Source organism: Vipera berus (genome assembly GCF_964194415.1).
Source record: "Vipera berus genome assembly, chromosome: 2".
Lineage (NCBI taxonomy): Eukaryota > Metazoa > Chordata > Lepidosauria > Squamata > Viperidae > Vipera > Vipera berus.
The window spans coordinates 149,661,586-149,689,134 of NC_138203.1; the positions used below are offsets into that span (position 1 = coordinate 149,661,586).

General features: G+C 39.3%; 2 protein-coding genes and 1 long non-coding RNA gene across 5 annotated transcripts in view; 2 read left to right on the plus strand and 1 right to left on the minus strand.

Annotated features, from left to right (window-relative positions):
* The window catches only part of SCN8A (sodium voltage-gated channel alpha subunit 8), a gene marked incomplete at both ends in the record, with an annotated part of 82,787 nt that extends 75,589 nt beyond the window's left edge, over positions 1–7,198 (plus strand). The window contains 3 exons of the mRNA XM_081318788.1: positions 3,021–3,113; positions 4,297–4,567; positions 6,054–7,198. Of these exons, the coding sequence (XP_081174914.1) occupies positions 3,021–3,113; positions 4,297–4,567; positions 6,054–7,198 (1,509 nt within the window). The remainder of the gene's footprint in view (positions 1–3,020; positions 3,114–4,296; positions 4,568–6,053) is intronic.
* Positions 1–20,998, minus strand: part of LOC308662691 — a 110,735-nt gene extending 89,737 nt beyond the window's left edge. For 2 of the 3 annotated variants that reach the window (XR_014025277.1, XR_014025279.1), the window contains exon 1: positions 20,903–20,998. This is a non-coding gene — a long non-coding RNA (uncharacterized lncRNA). Of the gene's footprint in view, positions 1–20,586; positions 20,647–20,902 lie in introns of those variants that run through there. The other variant, XR_014025278.1, reaches the window with a different exon arrangement.
* Positions 20,999–22,259: 1,261 nt separating this feature from the next.
* On the plus strand, positions 22,260–26,709 carry LOC308662687 (thiol S-methyltransferase TMT1A-like). The gene is made up of 2 exons (XM_081318796.1): positions 22,260–22,847; positions 25,530–26,709. The coding sequence occupies exons 1-2, from the start codon at positions 22,356–22,358 to the stop codon at positions 25,764–25,766; spliced, it is 729 nt and encodes a 242-aa protein (XP_081174922.1). The 5' UTR covers positions 22,260–22,355; the 3' UTR covers positions 25,767–26,709.
* The last annotated feature ends 840 nt before the right edge of the window (positions 26,710–27,549 follow it).

The following is a 27,549-nucleotide window of genomic DNA, read 5'->3' on the forward strand; positions in this document are numbered from 1 at the left end:
AGATGTTTTTCTGGAACTCTCTAGCTTTCTCCATGATCCAGCGTATGTTAGCAATTTGATCTCTAGTTCCTCTGCCTCTTCGAAATCCTGCCTGTACTTCTGGTAATTCTCGATCCACATACTGCTGGAGTCTAGCTTGTAGAATTTTAAGCATAACTTTACTAGCGTGAGAAATGAGTGCAATGGTGCGATAGTTTGAACATTCTTTGGCACTGCCTTTCTTTCGAATTGGAATGTAAACTGCTCTTTTCCAATCCTGTGGCCACTGTTGAGTTTTCCAAATTTGCTGGCAAATTGAGTGTAGCACTTTTACTGCATCGTCTTTTAAGATTTTGAATAGCTCAGCTGGAATACTGTCACCTCCACTAGCTTTGTTGTTGCTCAGCTTTTCTAAGGCCCACTTCACTTCACATTCTAGGATGTCTGGCTCGAGGTCAGTGACCACCTCATTGTGATTATCAGGGACGTTAAGCTCATTCTTGTATAGTTCTTCTGTGTAATTTTGCCACCTCTTCTTAATCTCTTCTACCTCTGTTAGGTCCCTGCCATTTTGGTCCTTTATCATGCCCATTTTTGCATGAAACGTTCCTTTCATCTCTCCAATTTTCTTGAAAAGATCTCTGGTCCTCCCTATTCTATTGTTTTCTTCTATTTCTTTGCACTGTTCATTTAAAAAGGCATTCTTATCTCTTCTAGCTATTCTTTGGAATTCTGCATTTAATTGGGCATATCTTTTTCTCCCTTGCCTTTCGCTTCCCTCCTTTCCTCAGCTATTTGCAAAGCTTCCTCAGACAGCCATTTTGCTTTCTTGCATTTCTTTTTCTTTGGGATGGTTTTGGTTGCTACCTGTTGTACAATGTTGCGAACCTCTGTCCATAGTTCTTCAGGCACTCTGTCTATCAGATCTAATTCCTTAAATCTATTTGTCACCTCTACTGTATATTCAACAGGGATATATATGATTTAATTCATACCTGACTGGCCTAGCGCTTTTCCCTACTTTCTTTAATTTAAGCCTAAACTTTGCAACAAGAAGCTCATGGTCTGAGCCACAGTCAGCTCCTGGTCTTGTTTTTACTGACTGTATAGAGCTTCTCCATCTTTGGCTGCAGAGCATATAGTCAATCTGATTTCTGTGTTGACCGTCTGGTGATGTCCATGTGTAAAGCCGTCTCTTGGATTGTTGGAAAAGAGTGTTTGCTATGACCATCGTATTCTCTTGACAAAATTCTATCAGCCTGTGCCCTGCTTCATTTTGTACTCCAAGGCCAAACTTGCCTGTTATTCCAGTTATCTTTTGGCTTCCTACTTTAGCATTCCAATCCCCCATGATGATAAGGACATCATTTTTTGGTGTTAGTTCTATAAGGTGCTGTAGGGCTTCATAGAACCGGTCAATTTCATCCTCTTCAGCACCGGTGGTTGGGGCATAGACTTGGACTACTGTGATATTAAATGGTTTGCCTTGGATTCGAACTGAGATCATTCTGTCATTTTGAGGATTGTATCCCAGTATTGCTTTTCCTATTTTTTTTTATTGACTATGAAGGCTACTCCATTTCTTCTGAGGGATTCTTGCCTGCAGTAGTATACCTGATGGTCATTTGAATTAAATTCACCCATTCCTGTCCATTTTAGTTCACTGATACCTAAGATGTCAATGTTTAGTCTTGTCATCTCTTGTTTGACCACGTCCAGCTTTCCTTGATTCATGGATCTTACATTCCAGGTTCCTATGGAGAAAGAATCTTTACAGCATCGGACTTTCCTTTCACCACCAGACATATCCACAGCTGAGCATCCTTTCGGCTTTGGCCCAGTCGCTTCATTCTTTCTGGCACTACTAGTACTAGCCCTCTGCTCTTCCCCAGTAGCATATTGGACGCCTTCTGACCTGAGGGGCTCATCTTCCAGCGTCATATCGTTTTGCCTTTTGGTACTGTCCATAGGGTTTTCATGGCAAAGATACTGAAGTGGTTTGCCATTTCCTTCTCCAGTGGATCACGTTTTGTCAGAACTCTCTGCTATGACCTTTCCGTCTTGGGTGGCCCTGCACGGCATAGCTCATAGCTTCATTGAATTACGCAAGCCCCTTCGCCACTACAAGGCAGTAATCCATGAAGGGGGTCCTTGACTTACAACCATTCATTTAGCGACTCTTTGCTCTGAAAAAGATGATTTATGACGCTTCTCACACTTATGACCATTGCAGTATCCCCACCATCACGTAATCAAAATTCGGCAAGTGGCATGTATTTATGATGGTTGCAGCATCCCAGGGTCCTGGGACTGTCATCTGCAATCTTTCTAGGAAGCTCCTGACTAGCAAAGTCAATAGGGGAAGTCAGATTCGCTTATTGACCACATGATTTACTTAACTGCAGTGATTTAAGAACTGTGGCAAAAAGTTCGTAAAATGGGACATGACTCACTTAACAACTGCCTTGCTTATCAATGGAAATTTTGGGCCCAACTGTAGTTGTAGGTTGAGTACTACCTGTATAGATCAAATATAAAGGAAAAGCTTAGTATCCTTTTGTATAATTGGTTCCATTTTGATTCTTCAACTAAGCCCCAGAGAAAGTTAACCAGTAAATGCAGAACAGTTATATTTCAGATAAATAATTACCTCTTTGACTAGTTTCTCGTGTCTTTCATCACTTCAAACAAAGTATTACAATTTATAATGCTAAAGTGAACCTTTGCTCTACATCAGGCTTCCCTAAACCAATGCAATGGATTAAACATTCCCAGGCATCATAGCCATTAGGCCTGTGGCTGATGGGCATTGTAGTCTGAGATCTGGTGGACAATACATTGACTTAAATGTTCCCACAACAGAACTAAATAGAACCCAACTCTGTGAGACAATTACTTCCAGAGATGGTACAATTTCTTTGCCACACAAAGTAATAAGAAAAGCCTGCTCATTGAATATGCACCATAATCCTCAAGCATGGTTGAATGGATTGTAACCAACTTCCTTTTCTTCCTCTCTTCCCCTTTACTTTGGAGGTCAGGATATCTTTATGACAGAAGAACAGAAGAAATACTACAATGCTATGAAAAAATTAGGCTCCAAAAAACCTCAAAAGCCAATTCCCAGGCCTCTGGTAAGTTTTTCAATTTTTTTCTAGCATGCCATTCCTTATATGGAACTGCATCTACATGGAGGGAAGTGTGTGGTGGGATGCCTCAAGGCTCTGTTCTGGGCCCAGTGCTCTTCAATATCTTCATCAATGACTTGGATGAGGGGATAGATGGGGAACTCATCAAATTTGCAGATGACACCAAGTTGGCAGGAATAGCCAAAACTCCAGAAGATAGGCTTAAGATACAGAAGGAGAGCACAAAGATGATTAGGGAACTGGAGGCTGAAACATAGAAGGAACAGTTACTGGAATTGGGTATGTCTAGTTTAACGAAGAGAAGGACGAGGGGTGACATAATAGCAGTGTTCCAATATCTCAAGGGGTTGCCACAAAGAAGAGGGAGTCAAGCTATTCTCCAAAGCATCTGAAGGCAGGACAAGAAGGAATGGATGGAAATTAATCCAAGAGAGAAGCAATCTAGAACTAAGGAGAAATTTCCTGACAGTTAGAACAATTAATCAGTGGAACAACCTGCCTCCAGAAGTTGTGAACGCTCCAACACTGGAAATTTTTAAGAAGAGACCGGACAACCATTCATCTGAAATGGTTAAGGTTTCCTGCCTGAGCAGGGGGTTGAACTAGAAGACCCCCAAGGTCCCTTCCAACTCTAGTAGTAGAAGTAGTAGTAGTAGTAATAGTATTGTTGATTGTAATTATTATTGTTATATAGTCAAGTGTACTCTTTCATTCCTCTCCTCACCCCCAAGTATATTGGGATTATTAGGAATAAAAAGGAAAACTATAATTGCTAATGTGTAAAAATATCAATTGGGAGATTTCTGATTCAAATTTCCATGTTAGAGAGCCTTGAGAAAGTCACAAATCTTTAACCTTTCTTTCATCATTCCACTCCTGGGACTACCGTACTATCTTCCAGAGTTCTTGTAAAAATTATGCCTGAAGAAAAAAAATGAATGCCAGATGAAGCTAATCATACAATTATATTATATGTATTTACATGCAGCAAAGCTTCATTAATACCATGCTAACTGAACATTTTTTCAATCTGCCTTTAAGCGTCCCTTCAAAATGGAAGAAAAAAAACCTCTACTACTGTCTTATTAAAATCTTATTTAACTGGATAATACCAAAGGTACACTGGTTATTTCACAATATTCATATGCATGTTTTCTGTGTATAATAGAACAAAATCCAAGGCGCTGTCTTCGACTTTGTCACCCAGCAAGCCTTTGATATACTAATAATGCTGCTCATCTGTCTCAACATGGTGACTATGATGATTGAAACAGACACACAAAGCAAAGAGATGGAGGAGATCCTCTACTGGATCAATTTTGTCTTTGTTATCTTTTTCACTTGCGAGTGTGTGCTGAAAATGTTTGCCTTACGTCACTATTATTTCACTATTGGATGGAATATTTTTGATTTTGTGGTTGTGATACTCTCCATTGTGGGTAAGTATATAGAAATATTTTCATGATACTGCATGTATCTAGCACAGTAATCAAAGTGCCTGGAGAAATGGAAAATTCTAATGTAAAGTTGCAAACATCTAAATGAAAATGTGAACTTGTAATACTGAAACTGAGACTTATTAAGAGCTGAAATTTTGGTTCTTTCTATCATTAATCAGTTCTTTTACAGCCAATAGTTCAGCGGTTAAAGGTGCTGAGCTTGTCAGTCAGAAAGTTCAAGGCCTGAGCACTGCGTGACGGGGTGAACTCTTGTTATTCGCCCCAGCTCCTGCCCAGCTAGCAGGTCGAAACCATGCAAAACAAGTAGATAAATAGATACCACTTCAGTGGGAAAGTAACATTATTCCATGGACATAGTCATGCTGGCCACATAATCACGGAAACGTCTTAGGGCAGGGGTAGGGAACCTTGGCTCTTTTATGACTTGTGGACTTCAACTCCCAGAATTCCTGAGTCAGCATGGCTGCTTCAGAAATTCTGGGTATTGAAGTCCACAAGTCATAAAAGAGCCAAGGTTCCCTACCCCTGTCTTAGGGCAACGCTGGCTTCCCTCAGGTAAGAAACTGAGATAAGCACCGCCCCCTGGAGTCAGACACGATTGGACAGGGGAAACCTTTACCTTTATAGTCACTAATCTGTTTTGGATTATATTTCTTTACAACATAATTTGAGACTGCCTCTTAAAATTGATACTTATATACAGTAGAATGTTTTCTATTAAAACTAATTGAGGAGCAATGGAGAAATCCCTGGAATATATTAAGTTCCATTGATTCTCATCTCGTTATTCATCTCATCTCAATTCAAAGGACAACTTTTTATATGAACTAACTTGATACACTGAGATTTTCCTTGGCAGCCCTTTGTATCTGCTTTCTGTGTCTAATAAAGTACCGTAAGCGGTCATGCAGAGGCTATTTCAGCAGTGGTTACCAAAATGGTGCAGGCCTTCTCTCTTGCTCTTTCCTTTTGTGCCGCTTAACAGTTTAACTAACCATGCACCATTTTTTTAAGGGTTTCTACTTTTCTACTTGAAACACCGTGGTCATAGGTGTGAAACCCATTGTCTGCTATGGGCATGATTTTGAAGAAAACCGGAACCATCAGTTTTTGGCAAACTGTCCTAAAATGTGGTCATGTGCCAGCTGTAACTGCAGGCATGTTACTGAGCACCTGATGCACAGTCAGGTGGCTATGACTTATGACTGTGAGAACTTAAGATCTGGGTCCCATTTTTTCAGGCTGAATGGTCACCAAGCAACCGGTTGTAAGTTGAGGGCTACCTATAGTTATTACTAAAAGGACCTAATGGTCAAGAGATGGTCACTTTTAAAGCAAGCTGTGATTTTCTTAGACTTATAAACTGTCTTTTAAATTTGCCCATTATTTCCATACTTCTGAAGAAATCATGTGAGATGACTTGACACGATTGTAACTCTCTTTTCTCCCCTCAATATTTTTAAAGGTATGTTTTTGGCAGAAATCATAGAGAAATATTTTGTGTCACCAACTCTCTTCAGAGTCATCCGCCTGGCCCGTATTGGTCGAATCCTGCGCCTAATCAAAGGAGCTAAAGGGATCCGCACCTTGCTTTTTGCCTTAATGATGTCTTTGCCTGCCTTGTTCAACATTGGCCTCCTGCTCTTTTTAGTGATGTTCATCTTTTCCATCTTTGGAATGTCAAACTTCGCTTATGTCAAGCATGAGGCAGGTATTGATGACATGTTCAACTTTGAGACTTTTGGCAACAGCATGATATGCTTATTCCAGATCACTACCTCAGCTGGATGGGATGGGTTGCTCTTACCTATCCTCAACCGTCCTCCAGACTGTGATTTGGAAAAAGAACATCCTGGGAGTGGCTTCAAAGGTGACTGTGGGAATCCTTCCGTAGGGATCTTTTTCTTTGTTAGCTATATCATCATCTCCTTTCTGATTGTGGTAAATATGTACATTGCCATCATTCTAGAGAACTTCAGTGTGGCTACAGAGGAAAGTGCTGATCCATTGAGTGAAGATGACTTTGAAACCTTCTATGAGATCTGGGAGAAGTTTGACCCTGACGCTACCCAGTTCATTGAATACTGCAAGTTGGCAGACTTTGCAGATGCTCTGGAGCACCCTCTTCGTGTTCCTAAGCCCAACACCATTGAACTCATTGCCATGGATTTGCCAATGGTGAGTGGGGACAGAATCCATTGCCTGGACATCCTCTTTGCCTTTACCAAGCGTGTATTGGGTGACAGTGGTGAACTAGACATCTTGAGGCAACAGATGGAAGAGAGATTTGTGGCTTCTAACCCTTCCAAAGTGTCTTATGAGCCCATCACAACCACGTTACGGCGCAAACAGGAGGAGGTCTCTGCAGTGGTGATCCAGAGGGCTTACAGGGTCCGTTTAGCAAGGAGGGGATTTATCTACCGAAAAAACGTCTCCAACAGAATAGAAAATGGAGGGACAAATAGGGAGAAAAAAGAAGGCACTCCATCCACGGCTTCCCTCCCATCGTACGACAGCGTAACTAAGCCTGAAAAAGAGAAACAGCAGGCCGAAGAAGGGAGACGCGAAAGAGCAAAAAGGCAAAAAGACGTCAGGGAATCCAAATACTGAGATGATCTATAATAATAATATTAACTGTAGAAAACCCATGAGCAGAAAAGATTGTTTACAAACTTCCTGATAAAATATATATCAATAGCAAACAGCTGTGGAGAAACTTTTAAAGATCTTATACCAAACATAGTCTGCTTACTGTGTGACCATGTTGCATCTCAAAGCAGTGATCTACCACCTGTTTAATGGACCCATCTAGACCAATATATTAAAAAAAACAGGAAACAATGCAAAGGAGAAAAAGGATTTTATACAGTCTGGGCAGGTGGATACTGCATGTTCCACATCAGTCAATGCAACTTAGGACAAAAAAGCAAAATAAAACACACACACAAACAAGGAAAAAAATGCTGCTTGAGGATTCATATTTTCTTCCAAAGCAGCAAAAATTTATTTTATTTTATTTTATTTTATTTTATTGAAAGGAAATCTGGAAAAATATCACTTAAAGGGTTGATTAGTTCATGCAAAACTAGATTTTCATACTTGACATTTAGTTTAAGCAGCAAAAAACAAAAAAAGAAGGAAAAAAACAAGTAGAGCAACAACAAAAAGCTGAAATGAAATGACACTTATTTAGCCCGTATCATTTAATCATCATCATTCCTTTAGTACTTATTATATGCATACTTTTTATTCTATGGGCTCCACCATGGTTTGTGAGAGTTGGGGGTAATCAGGTATTTTCAGTTTGCCAAACTCGCTCAGGCTGATTCCAAAAATAAATTAAATAAAATTGTGCTCGTTTCAATGCATAGAAATGATTTGCATGATGGCATGCTGTGATCAGGAATCATGCATGAGGAATCATAAAACCACAAGACACTCAATATGCTGTCCAGGCCGTGTGTTAAGCCATATGTTTGAGGCATTCCACTGACTATGGCACACTGTATTTGGAGAGTTACTCTTAGCTATGATTATGCTTTTCACCTAGTTCCCAAGTGTTAATCTTTCCATGTACCCTCCCACAAGAGGAGAAAAGTGAAACCAATCAAGGAGTTTATGCGTATTTTTAATAAGCTTCATGCAGTCAACTTCTTTTGTACTTTTTAAAAGTAACTCCCCAAATCAGCACCAAAACGCTGCTCTAAAACCCTTCCAGTTCAAGAAGTGGTTGTAGTACAATCTCAATATCTGGAACATTAGGGTTCAAGAAAACTCACCAAGTAGATCTGTATCCTGCGATAGTTAGAGTTAAGTATCCGTTCTGCCATATGCACTTTTTTTTTCCTGTTGGAAATAAGCACTGTAGAAAACAACATATCGTCTCTCAAAGACACATTTTTAGCAGTTATGTAAAGCAATCTTATGGCAGGCAGGTTTATGATAGAGGAGTTTACAGCATTGTGTGCCATATTTACTGGCAAAATATTGCACCCTTTTGGAGTGCTGTTAATGTGAGAAAGGTACCCGGCAGAAGTGGATTTGTTTTTTCACTGACAATTTTCTGCAGCTACATGGTTTTATCCGATTCTTTGAGCTGCATTGTCCCCCTAAGGAAAGCAAACCAAACCTTTTTTAATGATGAGGAAAATAGTTTAAATACGGTATCTGTGAATGCAACATCCTACTCTTGGTGAGCAAAGTAGCAGTGTGACATGGATGCAGCACTGAGAGGAAAAGTGTCATATTAGACATGTGCCTTCACCAGTTCCACATTTCATCCCATATTGTTGTATGATGGTAATTCTAATGGTCCTGCATATTCAGGGAGGGATGAAGAGCTACCTCTCAACCAGTCTTAACTCTAAATTGATGGCCATTCTAAAGGGAGGGGAACTAATATTTATGTTTCTAAGAACTACTTTGGCATGTTTCATTTTTTCTAAAGTGTCCATTATGACCCCTTTTAATAAATCGATCCTCATAGTAATTCATCTTCTAAGGGCACAGATTTATGGAATGGTTCTCGGGTCAGTGCCGGCATTGCACTACAGTCAAGATTGTTCAGCCATACAGCTTTAAAAATTAAAGTTTGCAGAAGGCTGTAAAGAAATATGTTGAATTTCTGCAACATAATGAAAGAGGCTGTTTGAATGTGGACCAAAACCATTTTATCTTATAAAAGGGCAAAAAATATTTTTTAAAAAAGATTTAAAATTTTCCAAAATCAAAAGAAACCTAAGAAAGTTAGCAATGCCTTTTAGTTTAGTGGCAGATGCTTGACATTTAGAATTTTGCAACTTAGATACCAATTACAAGGTTAATCAGAAAGTAAGCCATTTGATAGAGATCTGTGCCAAGCTGAGCTTTTTAAAATGCATAATCAAGCTACCACGACATCAGTGGAATAATTCTGCTGTACCAGATACCACAAGGAGCAAAATATTTCTTTCTTGTTAGGTTTTATTCCAACTACTCATAAAATATGTATGATAAAATTACATGCACTTGTACAGGCAACATTGTAAACAGCACAACAACAACAAGAGCTGAAAAGTGTGACTGAACTTTTTAAGACAATAATATAAATACTGTAATATATCATTTTATTTTACTGGCATGCCTTTTTGTACATGACAAAGGACTACAAAAAATTAAATAGAGTGGCTTCTGGCTTATGCCACTGTCCATATTTAATTTTCTATCTCTCTAAAAATATCTTTTTCCACTTTTCAGATGATGTCAATTTAAGTACATCCCTTCAGAGGAAAAATATCCTCTCAAAAGCTTTATTGCAAAAATGTATTTACAACAAAACTATTTAGATTGTATTTTGGCTCTGTGGTGCAATACATTTTGACCACTCTATGCAAGATTTGGCTAAATGTCATACTTATTCTTCAGTGGGACTATGGCTCCAAATGAAAAGCTTGGCACATATAGTGTTTGTGCTATCAAATTTTATTAAGCAAATTTTAGTAAAAATACCCTGCAATCTATATTTATATTTGCTTATTATTTAAGAATACTTGAATTTTCTTACATTACTCTAGCTTCACTTAAGAAAAAAACTATTAAGAAAATACTTCAAAACTGTGAACTATGTCCTACTAAAATTAATATCTTTCTAGTTTCTGCACAATGTTTCTTCAAGTTTCTTTCCATTTTAGATTTCTTTAATCAAATATCCCAATTAACCAGAATCCACTGGGATTAGGAGCCTCACTCTGGTATTTTTATATATAAGCATTACATTTTGGAAATCTTCTTTAAAATGAATCATCTTATAATGGTCTGAACCATTATAATGAACTTTTTTTAAGGAGATGAAAGAGAAAGGAATTTATTATTTCATCAAAAACAATCAGTGCTTTTTAGAAAAACCTGGTTTAAACTAGGAATCAGTCAAAAGAAATTTCAAATTTATTGAGAAACATTTGAACATGTAAATTTAATTTTAATACCATTTGTTTTTAAATCTCATTGTTTCACTCCACCCTCCTTTCCCCTGGTCAAAACAGTTTTGCTAAAATTAATTTTAATAAAAATAACATTACATTTAGTTCATTTGTTTATAAATTCTTTTTTAAAAATTGAAATAATGATAATCTCTTTGGAAGCGAAAGTTGATGTCTTCCTAGCAAATGAATGATGTATGGAAAAGAACTGAAAATAACATACATGGGAGATAATCAATATAAACTGAAATGAATAAGCATTCATAATTAAGTAATTTGTCATCCCTTTGATTTCTTTAATTATTGTCAATGACCAGCACAATAAGAGGCCAAATACGTACAATAGTCATAATGCCAAAACTAGAGAAAGGAAAATTTGAATAAAATGCAGTAAAATACTATAAAACATAAGATATAACATAGACATGGAATGAAACTGGAATATAACAGACTAAAAGAAGAAGGGGAAACCCTTCATAATGTCGTGATTCCAAGATTAGGCCATTTTATGTCTTCTTATGGAGATCATTGTAGATAGAAACCTAGCATCTTTAGTGATGGTAGTGGTAAGGCTGAAAATAAAATTTGCTTCCCACTTAGTGTAAATCTAGGGAGAAAACATTTTTTCCAAGTCTACCATTCTGATAATGTTCTTTAAAATAAAGAATCCTATATCTAAAATATTCAAAAAGTATTTTATGAGAGTCATAGTCATTTAAGAGCGATGAATGTTTGGATTGTTAATGTGATGACAACGACAATTCAGTAAAACTGGATTATCTGCAGCTAACTTTGGTATGAATAAATTTTCAATGAAAACAAACAAAGCAAAAGTAAAACAAATTTTTGTACAGAAGGAAGAGAATTCTCAAATATAAAATATCTGACGGGTGAGGGCTGAACAATGGTGTAATGTGTTCCCATTGTAATCAGTTAATTTTGTTCAAGAATAATGGACTTTTGATATTTGAGTATTGAAGAGGAGGATGCAATAATAGACTGAGTCTACATTTCACACTTGTCTAGGTTGACGTTTAAAGGAAAAATGTGCCTATTCTTGCTTGCAGGTGTGTTTGGTAAGTGGCACAGCTAGCAAATCATCTATTTTTGGTAGTTAAGAACTGGGCACGTTGTTAAAACACAACACAATCAGCCAGAAGAACAGCCCTAAGCCAAGTTCTCTAATTACTAGGCATCAGTTAAAAATCTTACTCCATTGCAAATAATTGTATCATTCATCACATAGCAATTTCCCAATGAATCAATTTTCTTTAGCTTAGATAGCAAAAAAAGAAAGAAAGGGGGGGTATATTCTCCTATCTACGAGAAATTACACTGAAATGTTTTTAATTTACAGTACTGCTCTCTTTTTATATTTTGTTTCATAAAATAATGCAGCCTATATCATCTTGCACTTGGTCTTCTTTCTAAACCTTCTGATAAAGAGTAAATGGAAAGAAAAAGAATCATACACTGAGTTAATCCTGGAGACAGTTATTGGAATTTCCACAAATCTGTCTGGGTTTTTAATTTGTTTCAAGTAGTATTACAAGAGCAGGTAACCAACCATTGGAGAATATCTGAATATTATTATTCTTGGGAAAGGTCCATAATCATGCAAATGAGCTGTATGTATGCAGATGATCTTGGTTCAGTCTTGGTTCAATTAAAGAGGATGTATAGGAGATAATGGGAAGGACCCTTTTCTGCCTGAGACCTCGGGAAAGACGCTGCCAACCAAACTGAACAATAATAGCTTAGATGGAAAAATTAGGATCTTCCTAATTATTTCCTGGTTTAGAAAGTTATTCCAATTGTTAACCAACAAAGAATCACGTGTTTGGAAAGCTATGTAGTCCCATACACCAAAGAGCCCAAAATAAACATTCCTGGTTTTATTTTACCAAGGTATCAGTTTGATCTTTTGGGTAGTTCACTTTGTAAGGTTAAAAACAGTTATTTGATGTTAACTGTAAAAATAATAAATAACAATGTAGGAACAGATGTTAGGAATAAGCCAGTAAGACTAACAATTTATACTGTACTGAGTTATCTTTTTTTCCCAGTGGATATTATGGGCATATAGAAATAGCCAGTTTCAGATTGAGTGTAGTTTTTGACCATAATGCTTTGTTGAAAAACTGTTGAAAACTATTGCTAAGTTAATATTGCTAAATTACTATTATCCTACAAACCTTTATGGTTTTGATGCTTCAAAATCCAAGAGAGGGAAAAAGTAAGGACCAGAAAGTCTGGAACAAATTGGAAAGCAAATGATTGAGCATTGTTACTCAGCTACAACATTCCCTGTCATACAGGGTACATTCAGGTATAATGAACTGGGCCAGACTTGGTCCAGTGATAATATTTCCTTGGGCTGAGTTTTGGATGTATAATATTGTCTCTTGGCAACCAGTATTTGGGAACAGAGTAATGAGAGAGAGAGAGAGAGAGAGAGAGAGAGAGAAAATGCAGCCCCCTACACGCAGCTGGGGAGGTCACATTATATTTCATGGTGCAAGATGTTTTCTATGTGTATATAGCTCCTTTTGAAAAAGTGATATATAGTACATGGTTCCTGGGTTTGCATATATTTTCTGTTCAAATGCTTTGGTGATTATGAGGCTTGGAAGCATTCTGCATAATCAATAATGGAAAAACGGTAAAAACATCTGAAAATTCACAGTCACCTCTTGTGGTGGGAGGGAACAAAGAGAATTGGATCAAGCTGATTCTTGTTTGGACGGTTATAAACAGAAAGGGCTTAAATACTATGTTGACAAAAATGATAAAAGAAAATCAGCTTGAAGGACTATCTGTCCTCTTATGACATTAAGAACCTCAGCTTCATGCACTAGTGTGTAAACACCCTTATCTGCTAAGACAGGTAAGCTCTTGAGAAAAGCCAGTATTGTTTGCAGCATAACAATCACTCTTTCACATATAGGTTCTCAGGTGGAGGCTGCATTTACCTTGGCACAGGAAATGGGTAGTTTTGCAGTACTCTGTTTCATGCCTTTTTTTCCTTTCCCTAATCTTTATGTACTAGTGACACTCTCTCCAGAAACAGCTATGTGCTAGGGCGTTAGCTGTGTGTTTGTCAGTGGACACCCAGACCTCAGCTTGTGCAGTTTAGTATCCATCCAGTGAATACCGTAGCAGCAGTGTGCCAATGTCTTATTCTTAAATTCTTTGTTCCAGCAGGCTTTTTCTTTAAAGCTTTCCATTTGAAGGGCTGAGATGAGACATCCTTGCTTTACGCACTTGCTTTGCTAGGAGTTAAGAGCAAAAGAAGACCAGATGTTATGTTTTTAATAAGTCTCCCAAGGGAGACAGTTCACGGTCCACTTGCTCTCTTGAACACTTGTATGGTAATACGTGGCCAGAAAAGAAAATTCTTCTGTGCTACTTCTCCTATGTGGAGATCATCTGTGTCAACAAACAAATGTATGCTGTGTTGCTGCGGTGCCTTATTTTTGTCATCAATACTTTAATTGGGAATCATACTATGATTGGGAAGAATTGCATGAGACTTATGCAAGTTGTCCTTCTGAGAGGAATACAACCATGCAACAACTTTTTCTGCATATAATTACTTTTGTGCATCTGTTTGTGATAATATTGCTGAGAACTGACATTTGCTTTGGAACAAGCCTGTTTTGTATGAATGTGTGGTATAGATGTCTGCAGATCTCCCTTTCATACTATGATTTTTTTTTCTATCGTAGTCTTCCTTCCAAAGTTCACCATTTTAGCTACAATAAGAATTTCACAGCCACAGAATACAAATATTGTGTTTATGAAAGCAGCACTGAGTAGATGTTTTGTCAATACCCTTTACAAAGAATCAGTATGTTTTGGACCATGCAGGAGAAGCACTAAGCATTCACTGTTTTAAAATTCACCAGGACTATTGTGATCCCCAGTTAGGATAAATAGCACATGTGGAATCCTTTTAAAAGGGAAGTTAATATTAACAGTCCACTCAGCCACTCCAGAATGCAAAGTATTATTTTTAAAGTTCCTATCTATCAATGAAAAGGAGAGATTTTCTATTTAAGGCTAGTGTTAAACTAAATTGGAACATTTTGATGGAGAGAAATTCAAGACAACAATCATATGGATTTCAATGTCTACTAGAATTGTGCCACATTAAATTGTGTCATATTAAATATACATCCACATAAAAATTTCTCATATGTTGCATGTTGCATTTATATAGGGAGGTATACTTGTGTGTATATGTTTTTGTGGGAGTGTGTGGGGAAAAGAAAATGAGAGAATTAGAGGGCATGATGAAAGACTGATTTTGTAAAAGAATGGGAAAATGTCTTTTTCAGGTATTAGAATTTGATAATTCTTTAACAGAGCTCTAGTGATTTCTGTTTTCAGCTTTGTGTGAATGAGTGATCGAATGGCAGATTGATCTCGGGCAAATTATCTAACCTCTCTGTGCGTGCCTCAGTTTTACCCATCTGTATAACGGGTAATTACCTACCTCACAGGGGTGTTGTGAGGTTCAACTTAATTCACATCTGTTCAAATGCTTTTCTGAGGTTCACATGAACAGTGTGCTCTAGACATGTATGTGATAGAACCATGGACTAAAGGAAAAAGAAAATTAAGATGGTGTTGTCAATGCTGCTAAAATCTCCATGAAAGCTTTTTTTCCCCCAATAGGTATCAGGGCAAATACTTTTTTTTCCTGCTGCATTCTGCTTGTTATGACATCTCATGAATGTGTTTATTGTCCACATCTTTAAACCCCAGCCAGTAGGTTTGCTTGGTTTAAGATAACAGTAGCAAATGAGAGAAAGGTGTTTTGGGAGAAGGGAGAAAAAATAACATGCATTTTAAAAGTAACAAAACAGGTTGAAAGAACAGCATCTGACTTCTCCAATTTCCTTTGTACTGTACATCTTTTTACTTTGGAATTTGCAATAAAAAGGTATGTCCATATTGTTTTACCCTCTTCTCTTGGATTAAATGTTATTCCATGTCTGAGGCTGAAAAGCTAACAGGGCAGATTTGCAGTGTCTCATTTCAGTTGTGCCACTTCACAGTCAGTGGTTTCCATGGAAATGAAGTCAAGGATAACAAATAAAATTAAACTCCGCCCAAGGGCAGTTTAGGCAACTTAGAAAGGAGGGGAAATTGCTCTTCTACAGCAGGGGTCTCCAACCTTGATAACTTTACGACTTGTGGACTTCAACTAGTATAATTCCTCAGCCAGCCATGCTGGCTGAAGAATTATGGGAGTTGAAGTCCACAAGTCTTAAGCTATGAAGGTTGGAGACCCCTGCTCTATGAGAAGGGAAGCTGATGCATTCCCAGAAAGCTTTACAGGCAAATTAGTCTGGGAGGACTTGTCTGAAAGAGAGGACTGGAGCAGGTCTGGGGTCTCTGATCTGAAGTAGCTCATTCAATGAACAGATCCCGCTCTAGCCATAGAACTTCTCTGACCCCAAGCCACTAGACCTCTGCATGCATGCTAAAAGCACACTTTGGGAATCTGAGCATAACAGATAGGTAATTCCTAAATTTAAAAAAAATCTGCCTTATTCCTTTTCTTCCTATTGATTCCCATGAGAAGAGAAACTTGAAAGGAAAATAATTGATTTAAAAAATAAAGAATTATATTCTAGTCATTAGACACAGCACTAGTTGCACTACGAATTCTCACTTCCCTTCCCTATATTTGGTATTGTTCCTGACTGCCTATGTGGTTCTCTAGCTGATTTATAAGCCAAATCAAAGAAAACGTTGACATTTTTTAAAAATTGTGTTCACGTTTATTCCAGTGGGTCTTAGGTACAATTAACTCAATTAAGATTTACTCTAAACTTTATTACTTTAAGGCAACTGGGGCTAATTTCAAAAAACCCAAACATTTTTTTTAATAAGGTAGCCTGATGACAAGAAGAATACTAGTCTGTGTGATTATGAAAATAGAGCTTCTTTTCTTCTCTGGTAATGATTTCCAAGCTATGCCCGTTAATATACTAACTAGAATATTGCACATATACCAGCAGCAATAGCAGCCACCTCCAAAATGAAATACTGTTAAGTAAATCCACTTCAGGATGAACACCTCTTTATTAAAAATTATAAGCCATAATCTACTATGTTTATCCAGTTGGTGTAGTGGTTAAGGTGCTGGTCTAGAATCCAGCAGATGGTGACTTTTAGTCCCACCTTAGCCAGGAAAGCCAGCTGAGAGACCTTGGGCCTGCCAGTCTTTCTCAGCCCAACCCACCTCACAGGGTTGTTGTTCTGGGGGAAATAGGAGAAGAAAGGAGCTTTATTTATGTTCACCATCTTGAGTTATTTATAACAAAAATAAAAAAGGGAGGATAAAAATCTAATACATAGATAAAATAGGTTGACAGATAGGGCTCTGAAAGTATGATTGGCCCAAAGATACCCACCCAGCTTCTTTGCCCAATGGAGGATTAGACTCCATAGTCCTGGTCCAGCATCCTAACCACTCTCCTAAAATATACATACATAGACATATATATGTGTTTGTGTGTGAATTTTAATCCAGGAAGATTATATCCAATTTTAGTTTTAGAAGCTATGGCCTGTGAACCATCCATTGATTATTCAGAAAATATATGTAAATAAATACAGCTATGTCATGGATGTCCTAAAATAGTCAAAGGGATATTGATACTGTCCCCTAGTCTCCAAAGGGCTGCCACATAGTAGGATAGAGATGTTCAGAATTGTCTCAGAAGGAACAGAAACACTATTGGAAACTATAGGTTTGATTTATAAGGCAGGTGATTTTGGGTTCACATTAGGAAAAACATCCTATTGTTAAAAAGCTGTTCAATAATGAAAGAAACAGTCTAGGGACATGGAGGACTCTGCTTTACTGAACTGACTAAAGGGATCTCTGTCAGGAATGGAATAGCAGGAATAGAATAGCAATCCTGCCTAGGGTAGATTGCCAATCATGGGTGGGGAATTATGGTCCTTTTACGATCTGTGAATGAACCTTTATTGTCAAAGTACAACCATATATACATTGAGATTGACTGAGCCTCCCTTCATGCCCCCACCCCCCAATTTACAGTGACACAAACCCTCCATCTTATTACACCATGTCCAAAAATTCTGGGAGTTGAAGTTCACAGATTGTAAAAGGGCCATAATTCCCCACCCCTGGCCAAGATGATCATTGGGTTCCCTTCCATCCTATTTTATTTACCCAATATCCATTGATATTGATTAAATAGTGACTGGCTGAAAAACACTTTGACAGTCTGATTTGTATATTGAGGTTGGGACTATATGTGGTACCAGATCTTCTTCTGCAGGCCTTGAAACCCCTTTGATCAGCAGTCTCTAGGACACGGGTCGGCAACCCACGGCTCTTTCAACCATCTCTTGCGGCTCCCAGTCCTCTGCCTCCACATGCAGACCAGGAAAAAAAGTGGGACTAAAAAAGTTCAACCAATCAATTCAAACTTCTCATGGGGAAAAAAACTTGTGAAGTTTGAATTGATTGGTTGAAGATCTTTGGTTTGTGGGACTGCCCACAAACCTCTTCTTCAGACAGCACGTGGTGGCAGTGGAGGAAGAGATGGGAGGACTGCTGGAAAGGTGAGTGGGTCGGTCAGATGGGGCGTGCGGGGGTGGGTGGTGGTGTTTCTGAGCAGCATGCGGAGTCTTGGACCCTGCCAGACCCCCTCCTTCTTTCCCCCCTTTTCTCTTTCTCTTTCTCTCTCTCTCTCTCTCTCTCTCTCTGTGTGTGTATGTGTGTGTGTGTGTGTGTGTGTGAGAGAGAGAGAGAGAGAGAGACCAAGTCAATTGATTTTCCAGTGAGCTACCACTGCCTCATCTCCTGCCCTTGCTGCCTCACCTGTGGAGATGCGTTTGCGTCTCTCTGTGTCTCTCTCTGCCACTCAAAGCCATGCTGCAGCAGTTTCAATTGGCCCCAATTGCCAAGTGTCCCCATGGAAGTCAATGGAGGTCCGCGGCGCCTCGAAAGGACAGCCGCGGCACCTCCAAGTCTGTTGGTTTTACCGGAGAGCCACTGCCTCCTGCAGCTTCTCACCACCTTCTTTCACTCTGAACTGCAGCCCGTGAGGATTCCTCTCCCCACAGCTGCCACGCTGGTACATTCCTTGCCCTGTTGGTGCTGCAAGCCGTGGGAAGGCCTTGCTCCAGCAGCGTCGATGAGGAGATCGTGTGGACTACAGCCCATCGGCCAAGGCTGGGCCAGCTCCGGGATGCCGCCAGAGTCAACGAGAGGCTCGGCACGGTTCTGACATCGTCGGCACAGCTGGAGCACAGAGGAGCCAGCGGAGGCGGGCCAGTGACGCCACCAGGGAGAAGAGTCCCCACGGCTCGCAGCACCAACAGGGCAAAGGATGAACCGGTGTAGCAGCTATGGGGAGAGGAATCCTCGCTGGCCATGGTTCAGAGTGAAAGAAGGTGGTGCGGAGCTGCAGGAGGCAGTGGTTCGCTGGTAAAACCAACAGACTGTCACTTTGAGGTGCCGCGGCTGGCCTGTTGGGGCACCGTGGACCTCCATTGATTTCCATAGGGGTGCTTGGCAATTGGAGCCGGTTGAAACTGCTGCAGGATGGCTTTGAGTGGCAGAGAGAGACACAGAGAGACGCAAATGCATCTCCACAGGAGAGGCAGCAAGGGCAGGAGATGAGGCAGTGGTAGCTGGCTGGAAAATCAATGGACTTGGTCTCTCTCTCTCTCTCTCTCTCTCTCTCTCTCTCTCTCTCTCTCTCTCACATGGATAACATGGAACATCTGAAGGATGATAGAGGTACCAAGGAAACCAATATCTAAGGGGCTGCCACAAAGACGAGGGGGGTCAACCTATTTTCCAAAGTACCAGAAGGCAGGACAAGAAGTAACAAAAGGAAACTTATCAATGCAAGTTCTAACCTAAAAGTAAGGAGAAATTTCCTGACAGTTAGAACAATAAATCAGTAGAACGGCTTGCCTCTAAAGGTTGTGAATGCTCCAGCAGTACAGCATCTCTTTTAAGAATAGATTGGACAATCATTTGTCTGAAACGGTATAGGGCCGTGGTGGCGAACCTATGGCATGTGTGCCACAGGTGGCATGCAGAGCCCTCTTTGTGGGCACGCGTGCTGTCGCTCCCGTCCTAGGTCTTCAGCTAGATTTTATAAAATCTTTTCACTTTAGGCCTCCGCCGCTGTGTGCAAAAAAAAGGTTCAATCAATCAATTTCAACTTCTCGCGGGGGGGGGGGGGGGAAAGATCTCGCAAAGTTGGAATTGATGGGTTGAACTTTTTAGTCCCACCCAGTCTGCCATTACCACCGCAGCCACACCCACCCAATTGGCCACACCCAGCCAATGGGCCCCACACACCCAGCACCCGATGATACATAAGTGGGTTTTGGGTTGCAGTTTGGGCACTCGGTCTCTAAAAGGTTTGCCATCACTGGTATAGGGTTTCCTGCTTCAGCAGGGGGTTGGACTAGAAGACCTCAAAGGCCCCTTCCAACTCTATTATTCTGTTCTGTTCTGTTCTGTTCTGAAACTAGAGAGGCTCTCCGGCTTTATCAAACAGCTTCTCCGCTTCCACTGAAGGAAGTCCCCCCCCCAGATAAAAGAAGAAATCTTGAGGCAGGAAAAATAATTAAATCACAAAATAATTAAAACAGAACAGTTTAATCCTTTTAAAAATAGCACACAAACCTTATCTAACTCATTTCCAGAGCTTACAACCTCAGGTGAGCCAAGTGCAAACACTTAAGAATACCACAAAACTGCAAAGAACGCAGTCTAGCACAAGAATGTAACAAAATGTAATAAAATACTTGTTAAACCAATTAGCAAAGGCCCCTTCCAACTCTATTATTCTGTTCTGTTCTGAAACTAGAGAGCAAATCTGGCTTTATCAAACAGCTTCTCCGCTTCCACTGAAGGAAGTCCCCCCCCTCCCCAGATAGAAGAAAAAAATCTTGAGGCAGGAAAAATAACTAAATCACAAAATAATTAAAACGCAACAGTTTGATCCTTTTTAAAAATAGCACACAAACCTTATCTGACTCATTTCCAGAGCTTACAACCTCAGGCGAGCCCAAGTGCAAACACTTAAGAATACCACAAAACTGCAAAGAATGCAGTTTTAGTACAAAATGTACCAAAACACTTGTTAAACCAATTAGCAAGACAAACAGATACAGGAATTAACCAGATTTGCCAAACCCCGCTTCTTTTAGGAACAGGGATTAGCCCATTTCCCTCCAAATAAAGCCAAATAGGAAAATTATCCCATCAACAGGCACAGGATTATACAGGTTTTAGTATATGTTAGACTGGAACCTCATAAAACGTTATACAGAATAAACTCACATTTGGATATCAATGTTCCTAGCTAGCCAGGAAACTTTGCTGACTCATCTTGGTTTCTTGCCATTAAAGACGTCTTCCCGGCAGCTCTGCTTCAATTCAATTATTCTTCAAAGCGCTGATCGAATCCTTGGGGGAGGGGCATTTTCCTCTCCACACCACTTTGCCACTTATTTTTCTTAAGCTGTTCTAGTCAACATATTTTCATAATGAAATAATTAATAGAATGCCTAGATTCATATATCAGTCCAATTTCTTTTTTAAAATCTTTCTTGCAACTCCTCTCTCTACCACAGCACCTCCTCTGCCCAGTTTCTCTATTCCAAAGTGGGGTAAATATTTTCAAAATTACTTTTACAGGGACCATATATCTTTATTAATATAAAAGACGGTCCATTATTTCATGCAACTGTCTTTTAGATTTATTTAATTATTAATTTTCTTGGTTTTGCTCTAAAATTTTCCTTTGTAAAGCTAAGCTTTCAATATACACACACACACATCTCAATCTCTTTCTGATTTACCCATTTTACAGGTTCATCCTTTATTTTATCTAAGAAAATACTGTCACTGTATTTTTGGGCACACTTCCGGTTTCCTTAATTCTGAAATGTTTCAGCTACCAGGTGTTTCTCAAAAATTTCTGCAATAAGACTTTGGAGAGCTATTGATGTTAAATTGATCTAATTTTTTTTTCTATTCGATGTGGATTTTTATGCTATTAAAGTTTATTATAAAATAAAAATACAAAAAAGAAACAAAAGTTAGAAAGCTAAGGGAAATAAATGTGCAAAGAGAAAGATTGAAAAAGTAATTTCAGGCTTTTTTCAGAGCAATAGCCTACCCCCCCCCAAAAAAAAGAATTAGGACTTGAACCTTTTGTTTTACATTTCTAAACATTTGAAGCCGTTTCTAGAACAAAATCATTCTAATCATCAAAACCTAAAATCAATTTTAAAGATGTCTAATTTCTTTTCAAAAATGCGTAATTCCTGAGATTTCCTCAGAAACAGACATATTAAAGAAAAATATGAAAAATGTCTTGCAGATTTACTTTAAACACCTGCCAACGCAGTAGACAATTATGTGTGGGGGGGTGGGGGGGGTGTAATTCATTACCTTGAGCCAGTTTTAAATTGGAGGTTGGACTAGAAGACCTCCAAGGTCTCTTCCAGCCCTACGATTCTATGGAAACAATTTGCATTTTAAATCAAATTCAAATATTGTGAATTACAATATCCACTGGGTGTTTTTTTTTCAACAACTGGCCGAAAGAGTCGCTGTCGCTTTAAGGAAGAACTGGAACAGATCCCAACCGGGGGAACGGATATGATCGGTTTTACTTGCGCAACTTCATTAAGGGAACGGGGAGGAGCGGACTATATTTAAAGCAAATCTTTGAGGAAGTAAAAGTTGCTTTGCTGCAGGGAGGGCTTCTCTTCCTAATCCGGCGACGATGCTGCTTTTCATCTTGCAACAATGCCTGAAAATCCTCACCCTGCCCATCCATGTGCTTGCCTATTTTGGCTTATGGGACCCTATTTGTAAAAAAACCTTCCCATTTTTCATGAAGAAGTTGAGCAAAGACTACAATAAAAAACTGCACAAGGAAAAGGAGACGCTGTTCAAGAACATGGAGGACTTCGCCGACGCCTCGGGAAAGCTCCACCTGCTAGAGATCGGCGTGGGCACCGGCACCAACTTTCAGTTTTATCCACCCAACTCGCGCGTTACCTGCGTGGACTACAATCCCAACTTTCGAAAGTTCCTCCTGGAGAGCATGGCTCAGAACAAGCACCTGCACTTCGAGAATTTTGTGGTCGGCTCCGCCGAGAACATCTCTTCGGTACCGGACGGCTCTGTGGATGTGGTGGTGTGCACGCTACTGCTTTGCTCTATCAACAGCATCCAGGCTGTCCTGAAGGAGGTTCTGCGAGTGCTCAGACCGGTAAGTCAAAGGGCAAAGACCACCGAATAATGGGTGTGCGTGCTTTAAAAATGATGGGGAGCAGGAGCTTCAGATCCTCCAAAACAGTACCTCTCTGCTGCGCTTTACGCTGCCGGTTTTCAGACTTAACTAAATAGGATTCCTGCCTGCCTGTGTTTCTGGATCATTTTCAGACAAACTACTTTTGAATTGTTTCCAAAAATGCCCTCCCCACGTGGAAGTCTGCATGAAATCACCAGGGATCAAGTTTGATTTGGAGGAGACTTGAGTAGGAACCAGAGTAGATCAAGCTGACATTGTAGCAGGAGGACAAAGAGGGTTAGGAAAACATGGGGGAAAGAGCATTATTCTGTCACCGCACAGGCTGTTCCCTTTTTTTTTTAATCCCATTTATATCCCGCCCTTCTCCGAAGACTCAGGGCGGCTCACAATCTAAAGCACAAATCAATGTGCTTAGCAATTTGGTATGTCTGCTGGGGCTCAACACTACTTTGGGAGTTTTTTTGGCTAGCCTTTCATTCTGCAGAAGCCTCTCTATCTTAAGTAAATAAACTGAAGGCTGCCCTTCACCTTTAAATAAAAGTTTAAAATGCTGCCCCAAATCAGCCATTTCCCTGCAGAATTTCAAAGCTAGGTTCATCTAGTGATAAGAAGCACAAAGAGAGGCTGAGGATAGCATGCAGTCTAGCGGCTTTGGGATGCTCTATCTATCTATCTTGATATTGATATTGATATTGATATTGATATTGTATGCAATTTGAGAAATGACCTACATGTTTGCCGTACAGAGAAAATTAGCAGCCATTTTCCTGGGTGGAATAGTTATTCTGTGCTGCCCTCTGTAATCAAATAATAATCACCAGTAAAGCCGACGTTATCTTCCAAATAGGAAATGTAGGGTTGTTCCTAGCACCCTGGAATGTGACTAAAATTTAGATTTTATTCTTCACAGGGTATTTGTCCAAGTAGCTAATTTTTCTCCAAAGAAACATAGTGTTTGTTAAACTTTATTGTTGTGTTTATAGCTATGTTCGTCTAGGTTGTTGTTTTTTACATTTTATTGAATTATAGAATAAAATACAAAATATAAAGCAAATGGAAGGACACAGTGGGGAGAGAAAGGGGAAAGGAAAGGGAGGGACAGAAGGGAGGAAAAAGGTAATTGACTAATGACTTCCTCTATTGCAGTAGAATAAAGCATTAATATCGAAACTCAACTTTTTACTTTTTCATAATAGTATAAACTACCAATTTCTGTAACAACAAATCAATCTAATCAGTAAGGTTTGGTGCTCCAAACCTCAGATTGAATTTTGGCTTCTCTTCTGAAACTACTCAGGCAAGCTTGTATTTCTATAGACTACAAATTTTGATGTATGTACCTTTCTTTGTTACCCATTTGGCCTTGAGTAAATTATAGTTCTAATCTAGTAACTGTGTGTGAGTGAAACCTGAAAGAAGACTGCTTGTTCCATATACAAACTTTTCCTGGCTGAGAGAGTGAAAAGCTTTTGAAACTACTTGCAGCCAGAGGCTGCTGAAGGTGTGTCTGTGTCTGTGTCTCTGTCTGTCTGTCTGTCTCATTACTAGCTCTGGGACTTGCCAGAAACATGAGAGTGTTTGGGGAACAATTGGAGCAATAAAGGGGCAGTTGGAACTGTCAGCTGACTGTGTTGCCTCTGTGCTGTGCCCTGGATCATCACAATTATCCTTCTACCATTTCTGCTTGTCAAGATACGAGGCTTATTTTATTCTCCCTATCATTCCTTTGAAATTTTGGTGACTACATCTTAAAACGATATTATAGAATGAGGAAGAAGCAGTCGAAGGGCAAATAAAATGAACCACTCCTTTAAAAAGAGAAGCTCCAACATTTGATACTTTTTAGTATCAAGGAAAAGGAAAACAGTTGAACAATTAAAACTGTGAATCTGTATAGTTATTAGAAAAGAATTTGTTTCTTATAATAATGGTATCTAGACTGAATGCAGCTTCACTGGATAGTCACAATAAAAAGTAGCATTTTTAGAGGGGAAAGAATTGAGACAACAAATGAGTTAGGGGACTATTATCCAAATATAAGTTGTTACTGTACATATATTACAGCTTGTTTGTCCTTTAATAGGACTTGTTTGACTCCATGGTCAAGTGTATCTTTTTATTCATTTAGCAATAGATAAATCAGCTTCCTTCATAGTATCTTGATGTATTGAGTTCAAGTCCTGCCTTGGCCATGAAAGCCATGAAAGTGGGTGACTTTGGGTCAGCCACTCTCCTCAGCCAACTCGCCTCACAGATTTGAGGAGGAGGAGGAGGAGAGTGTGTTGGATGTGCTCGCCGCCTTGAGTTATTTATAAAAATAAGAAAGCAAGGATTTAAATAAAAGAATAAATTATTAAAATTTTGAGTTTGATATGCAAAAATATATTGAACTGGTTCAGCTACTTTGTCACCATCCTTAAATAAAAAAGACCAATTCTGCAGTTTTCCTAGAACTTGAATTTCCTGTAAATCATTAATGGCTAAATTGTATTCCAGTTTCATTTTGTCTCTATACTTAATTATTGCTTCAGATCCCCAGGAAGTTACATAACAATTTTGATTACAGTGTGAATTTTCTATATAATATCAAAGTGTTCTGCTTCAAATTCTTTCTTTTTTGTACTATTTTACTTTTTCCAGGGTGGTGCATTCTATTTCATGGAACATGTAGCAGCTGACAGATCAACCTGGACCTACTTCTGGCAACAAGTCTGTAATCCTACCTGGAAATATGTGGGAGATGGGTGCTCCTTGTTAAGAGAGACCTGGAAAGATTTGGAGAACGCAGGGTTTTCCAAACTGAACTTGCAACACTTCATAGGCCCATTGTCCATAAGTATAGTTCGTCCCCATATTTATGGATATGGAGTGAAGTAATTGTTCAAACTGGAGAAAAGCGTCTTTCAGATTTCTGAGTGTAAGGAATTAACACTAACAATGCATATACTGCTATAAGAAAAGGGTTTCCTCTATTCTATATGATTCAGAATGAAGAAAGGTTCCTAAGAGTTCAGGCTGCACTAAGCTTAAAGGGTACCTTGGATCAGATTTGGAGGGAGGGCAAATAATAAACATAAAAATTAATATAAAAGAAAAAAACCCCTACTGTTCAAAGACTATGTGGGGGGGAGTCCACACCATTTTGCTGTGGCATCACTCAGTCTACGGTGTCAGCTACCCAGGAAGGAAAGCTACAGGAGGTCTGTTTCAGGATATTACTCACAACCTGTGTGGAGTTCTCTAATAAAGTGGTAATGGACAAAGCTCTAACTCAGGGAGGTCAAACTTGCTGCGTCACGTGACATATCACAACTTTTTTTTTCCCTTGCCGGAGCTGGGTGAGCGTGGCTTCCATGTGATGCTTCCGGCCCGTGGGCCGGCAGTTTGACACCCCTGCTCTAACTTAAGCAGAAGCAGAGCAGGGAATCTTGCTTAAATAGTACTTCAGGGAGAAGCCTTTGATGGCCTTTAGGCAGTGGTGGGATTCATCCAGTTCAGCAGAACTGGTAGCTAATTTTTTTGTTGCCCAGGCCCAGAATGGACTTCTGGAAGTGGCATCCACACAGAGAACCGGTTGTTCACATATTTGAATCTCACCACTGCCTATAGGAGAGGCCTACACAGAAAGATTTTTCTCAGCTTCTTACTCCCTGTACATGTAGAGTGGTTAAAACTACATATATTATCATGGAATTAGACTGAAAGCTAAGACTTAGCATTTAGAAACTGATAATGTTGTATCAAAACTTGCTAACTGCTGAATTATGTATTATTTCCTACTTATCATGCTTTTCGTTTTCAATAAAAAAGGCTTTGGGTTGTTTTTTTTTCCTCTCTCTGGTGAACCTCGTCTCATGACTTTTTCTGAGCATGGGCAAATGCATATATTGTGTCCTCTGGTTCTGGGATATATTGTGAGTTGAGTAACTGATCCATGGAAAAGCCTGGCTGTCAGGACCCACCCCCATCCACATCTTAGGAAATAAGAACTCTTGGAGCCAGGGTTGTCCAAAAGGGAAAAGTTTACTAGGATGAGATCGGTTGTGGCAATACAAGACGGGATCTAACAGAATTACATTTCAATCCTATATAAAGCATTCCCATTTCAGCCCCCTCCCCTCATCCATTTGGTCAGGCTCACATCATTTATATGGTGTCAGGCTCTTTCATGGGAAAGGGAACTCTCCTTGTGTTTATTGTTATTGCTTCTTCCTTTCAGTTGCAAATGGAGATGCAACCCAGATCTCTCCCCCTGTTCCCCCCAGATCAAAAGCTTCCTTGGTCTTTGAAAACAGCCTACTGCAATCTGAATAACCATCCTCTCTCCCCCCCCCTCGGAGAGATGGCAGAATCCCCAGAATAAGCACAATATTCTAACCATACATTTATGAAACGTGATATAAATGGATTCTGACAATCTGCTCTCCTTTCAGAAAAAAGATGGGTCCATCTGCGGGGAAAAGAAATCATATAAATGTTAGCCCGGTTTGTTTGGATATTCTGTATGAAACCTCTTAAGCAACTTTTGTGCTTTAACATGGAGTTTGTTAACCCACTCATTTTCTGAGGAGGGGAGGTGTTTCCATGCCACTAAATATTGTATTGTTCCATGGTGTTTTCTGGAATCTAAGATTTCTTTCACTTCAAAATGTTGTTCTCC

What these genes read in the sequence shown, in the direction of transcription:
- LOC308662687 (XM_081318796.1), top strand. Translation starts at nt 22,356, where the DNA reads ATGCTGCTTTTCATCTTGCAACAATGCCTGAAAATCCTCACCCTGCCC. An exon ending in TTCTGCGAGTGCTCAGACCG is followed by an intron (nt 22,848 to 25,529) that starts GTAAGTCAAAGG and finishes TACTTTTTCCAG; the next exon opens with GGTGGTGCATTCTATTTCAT.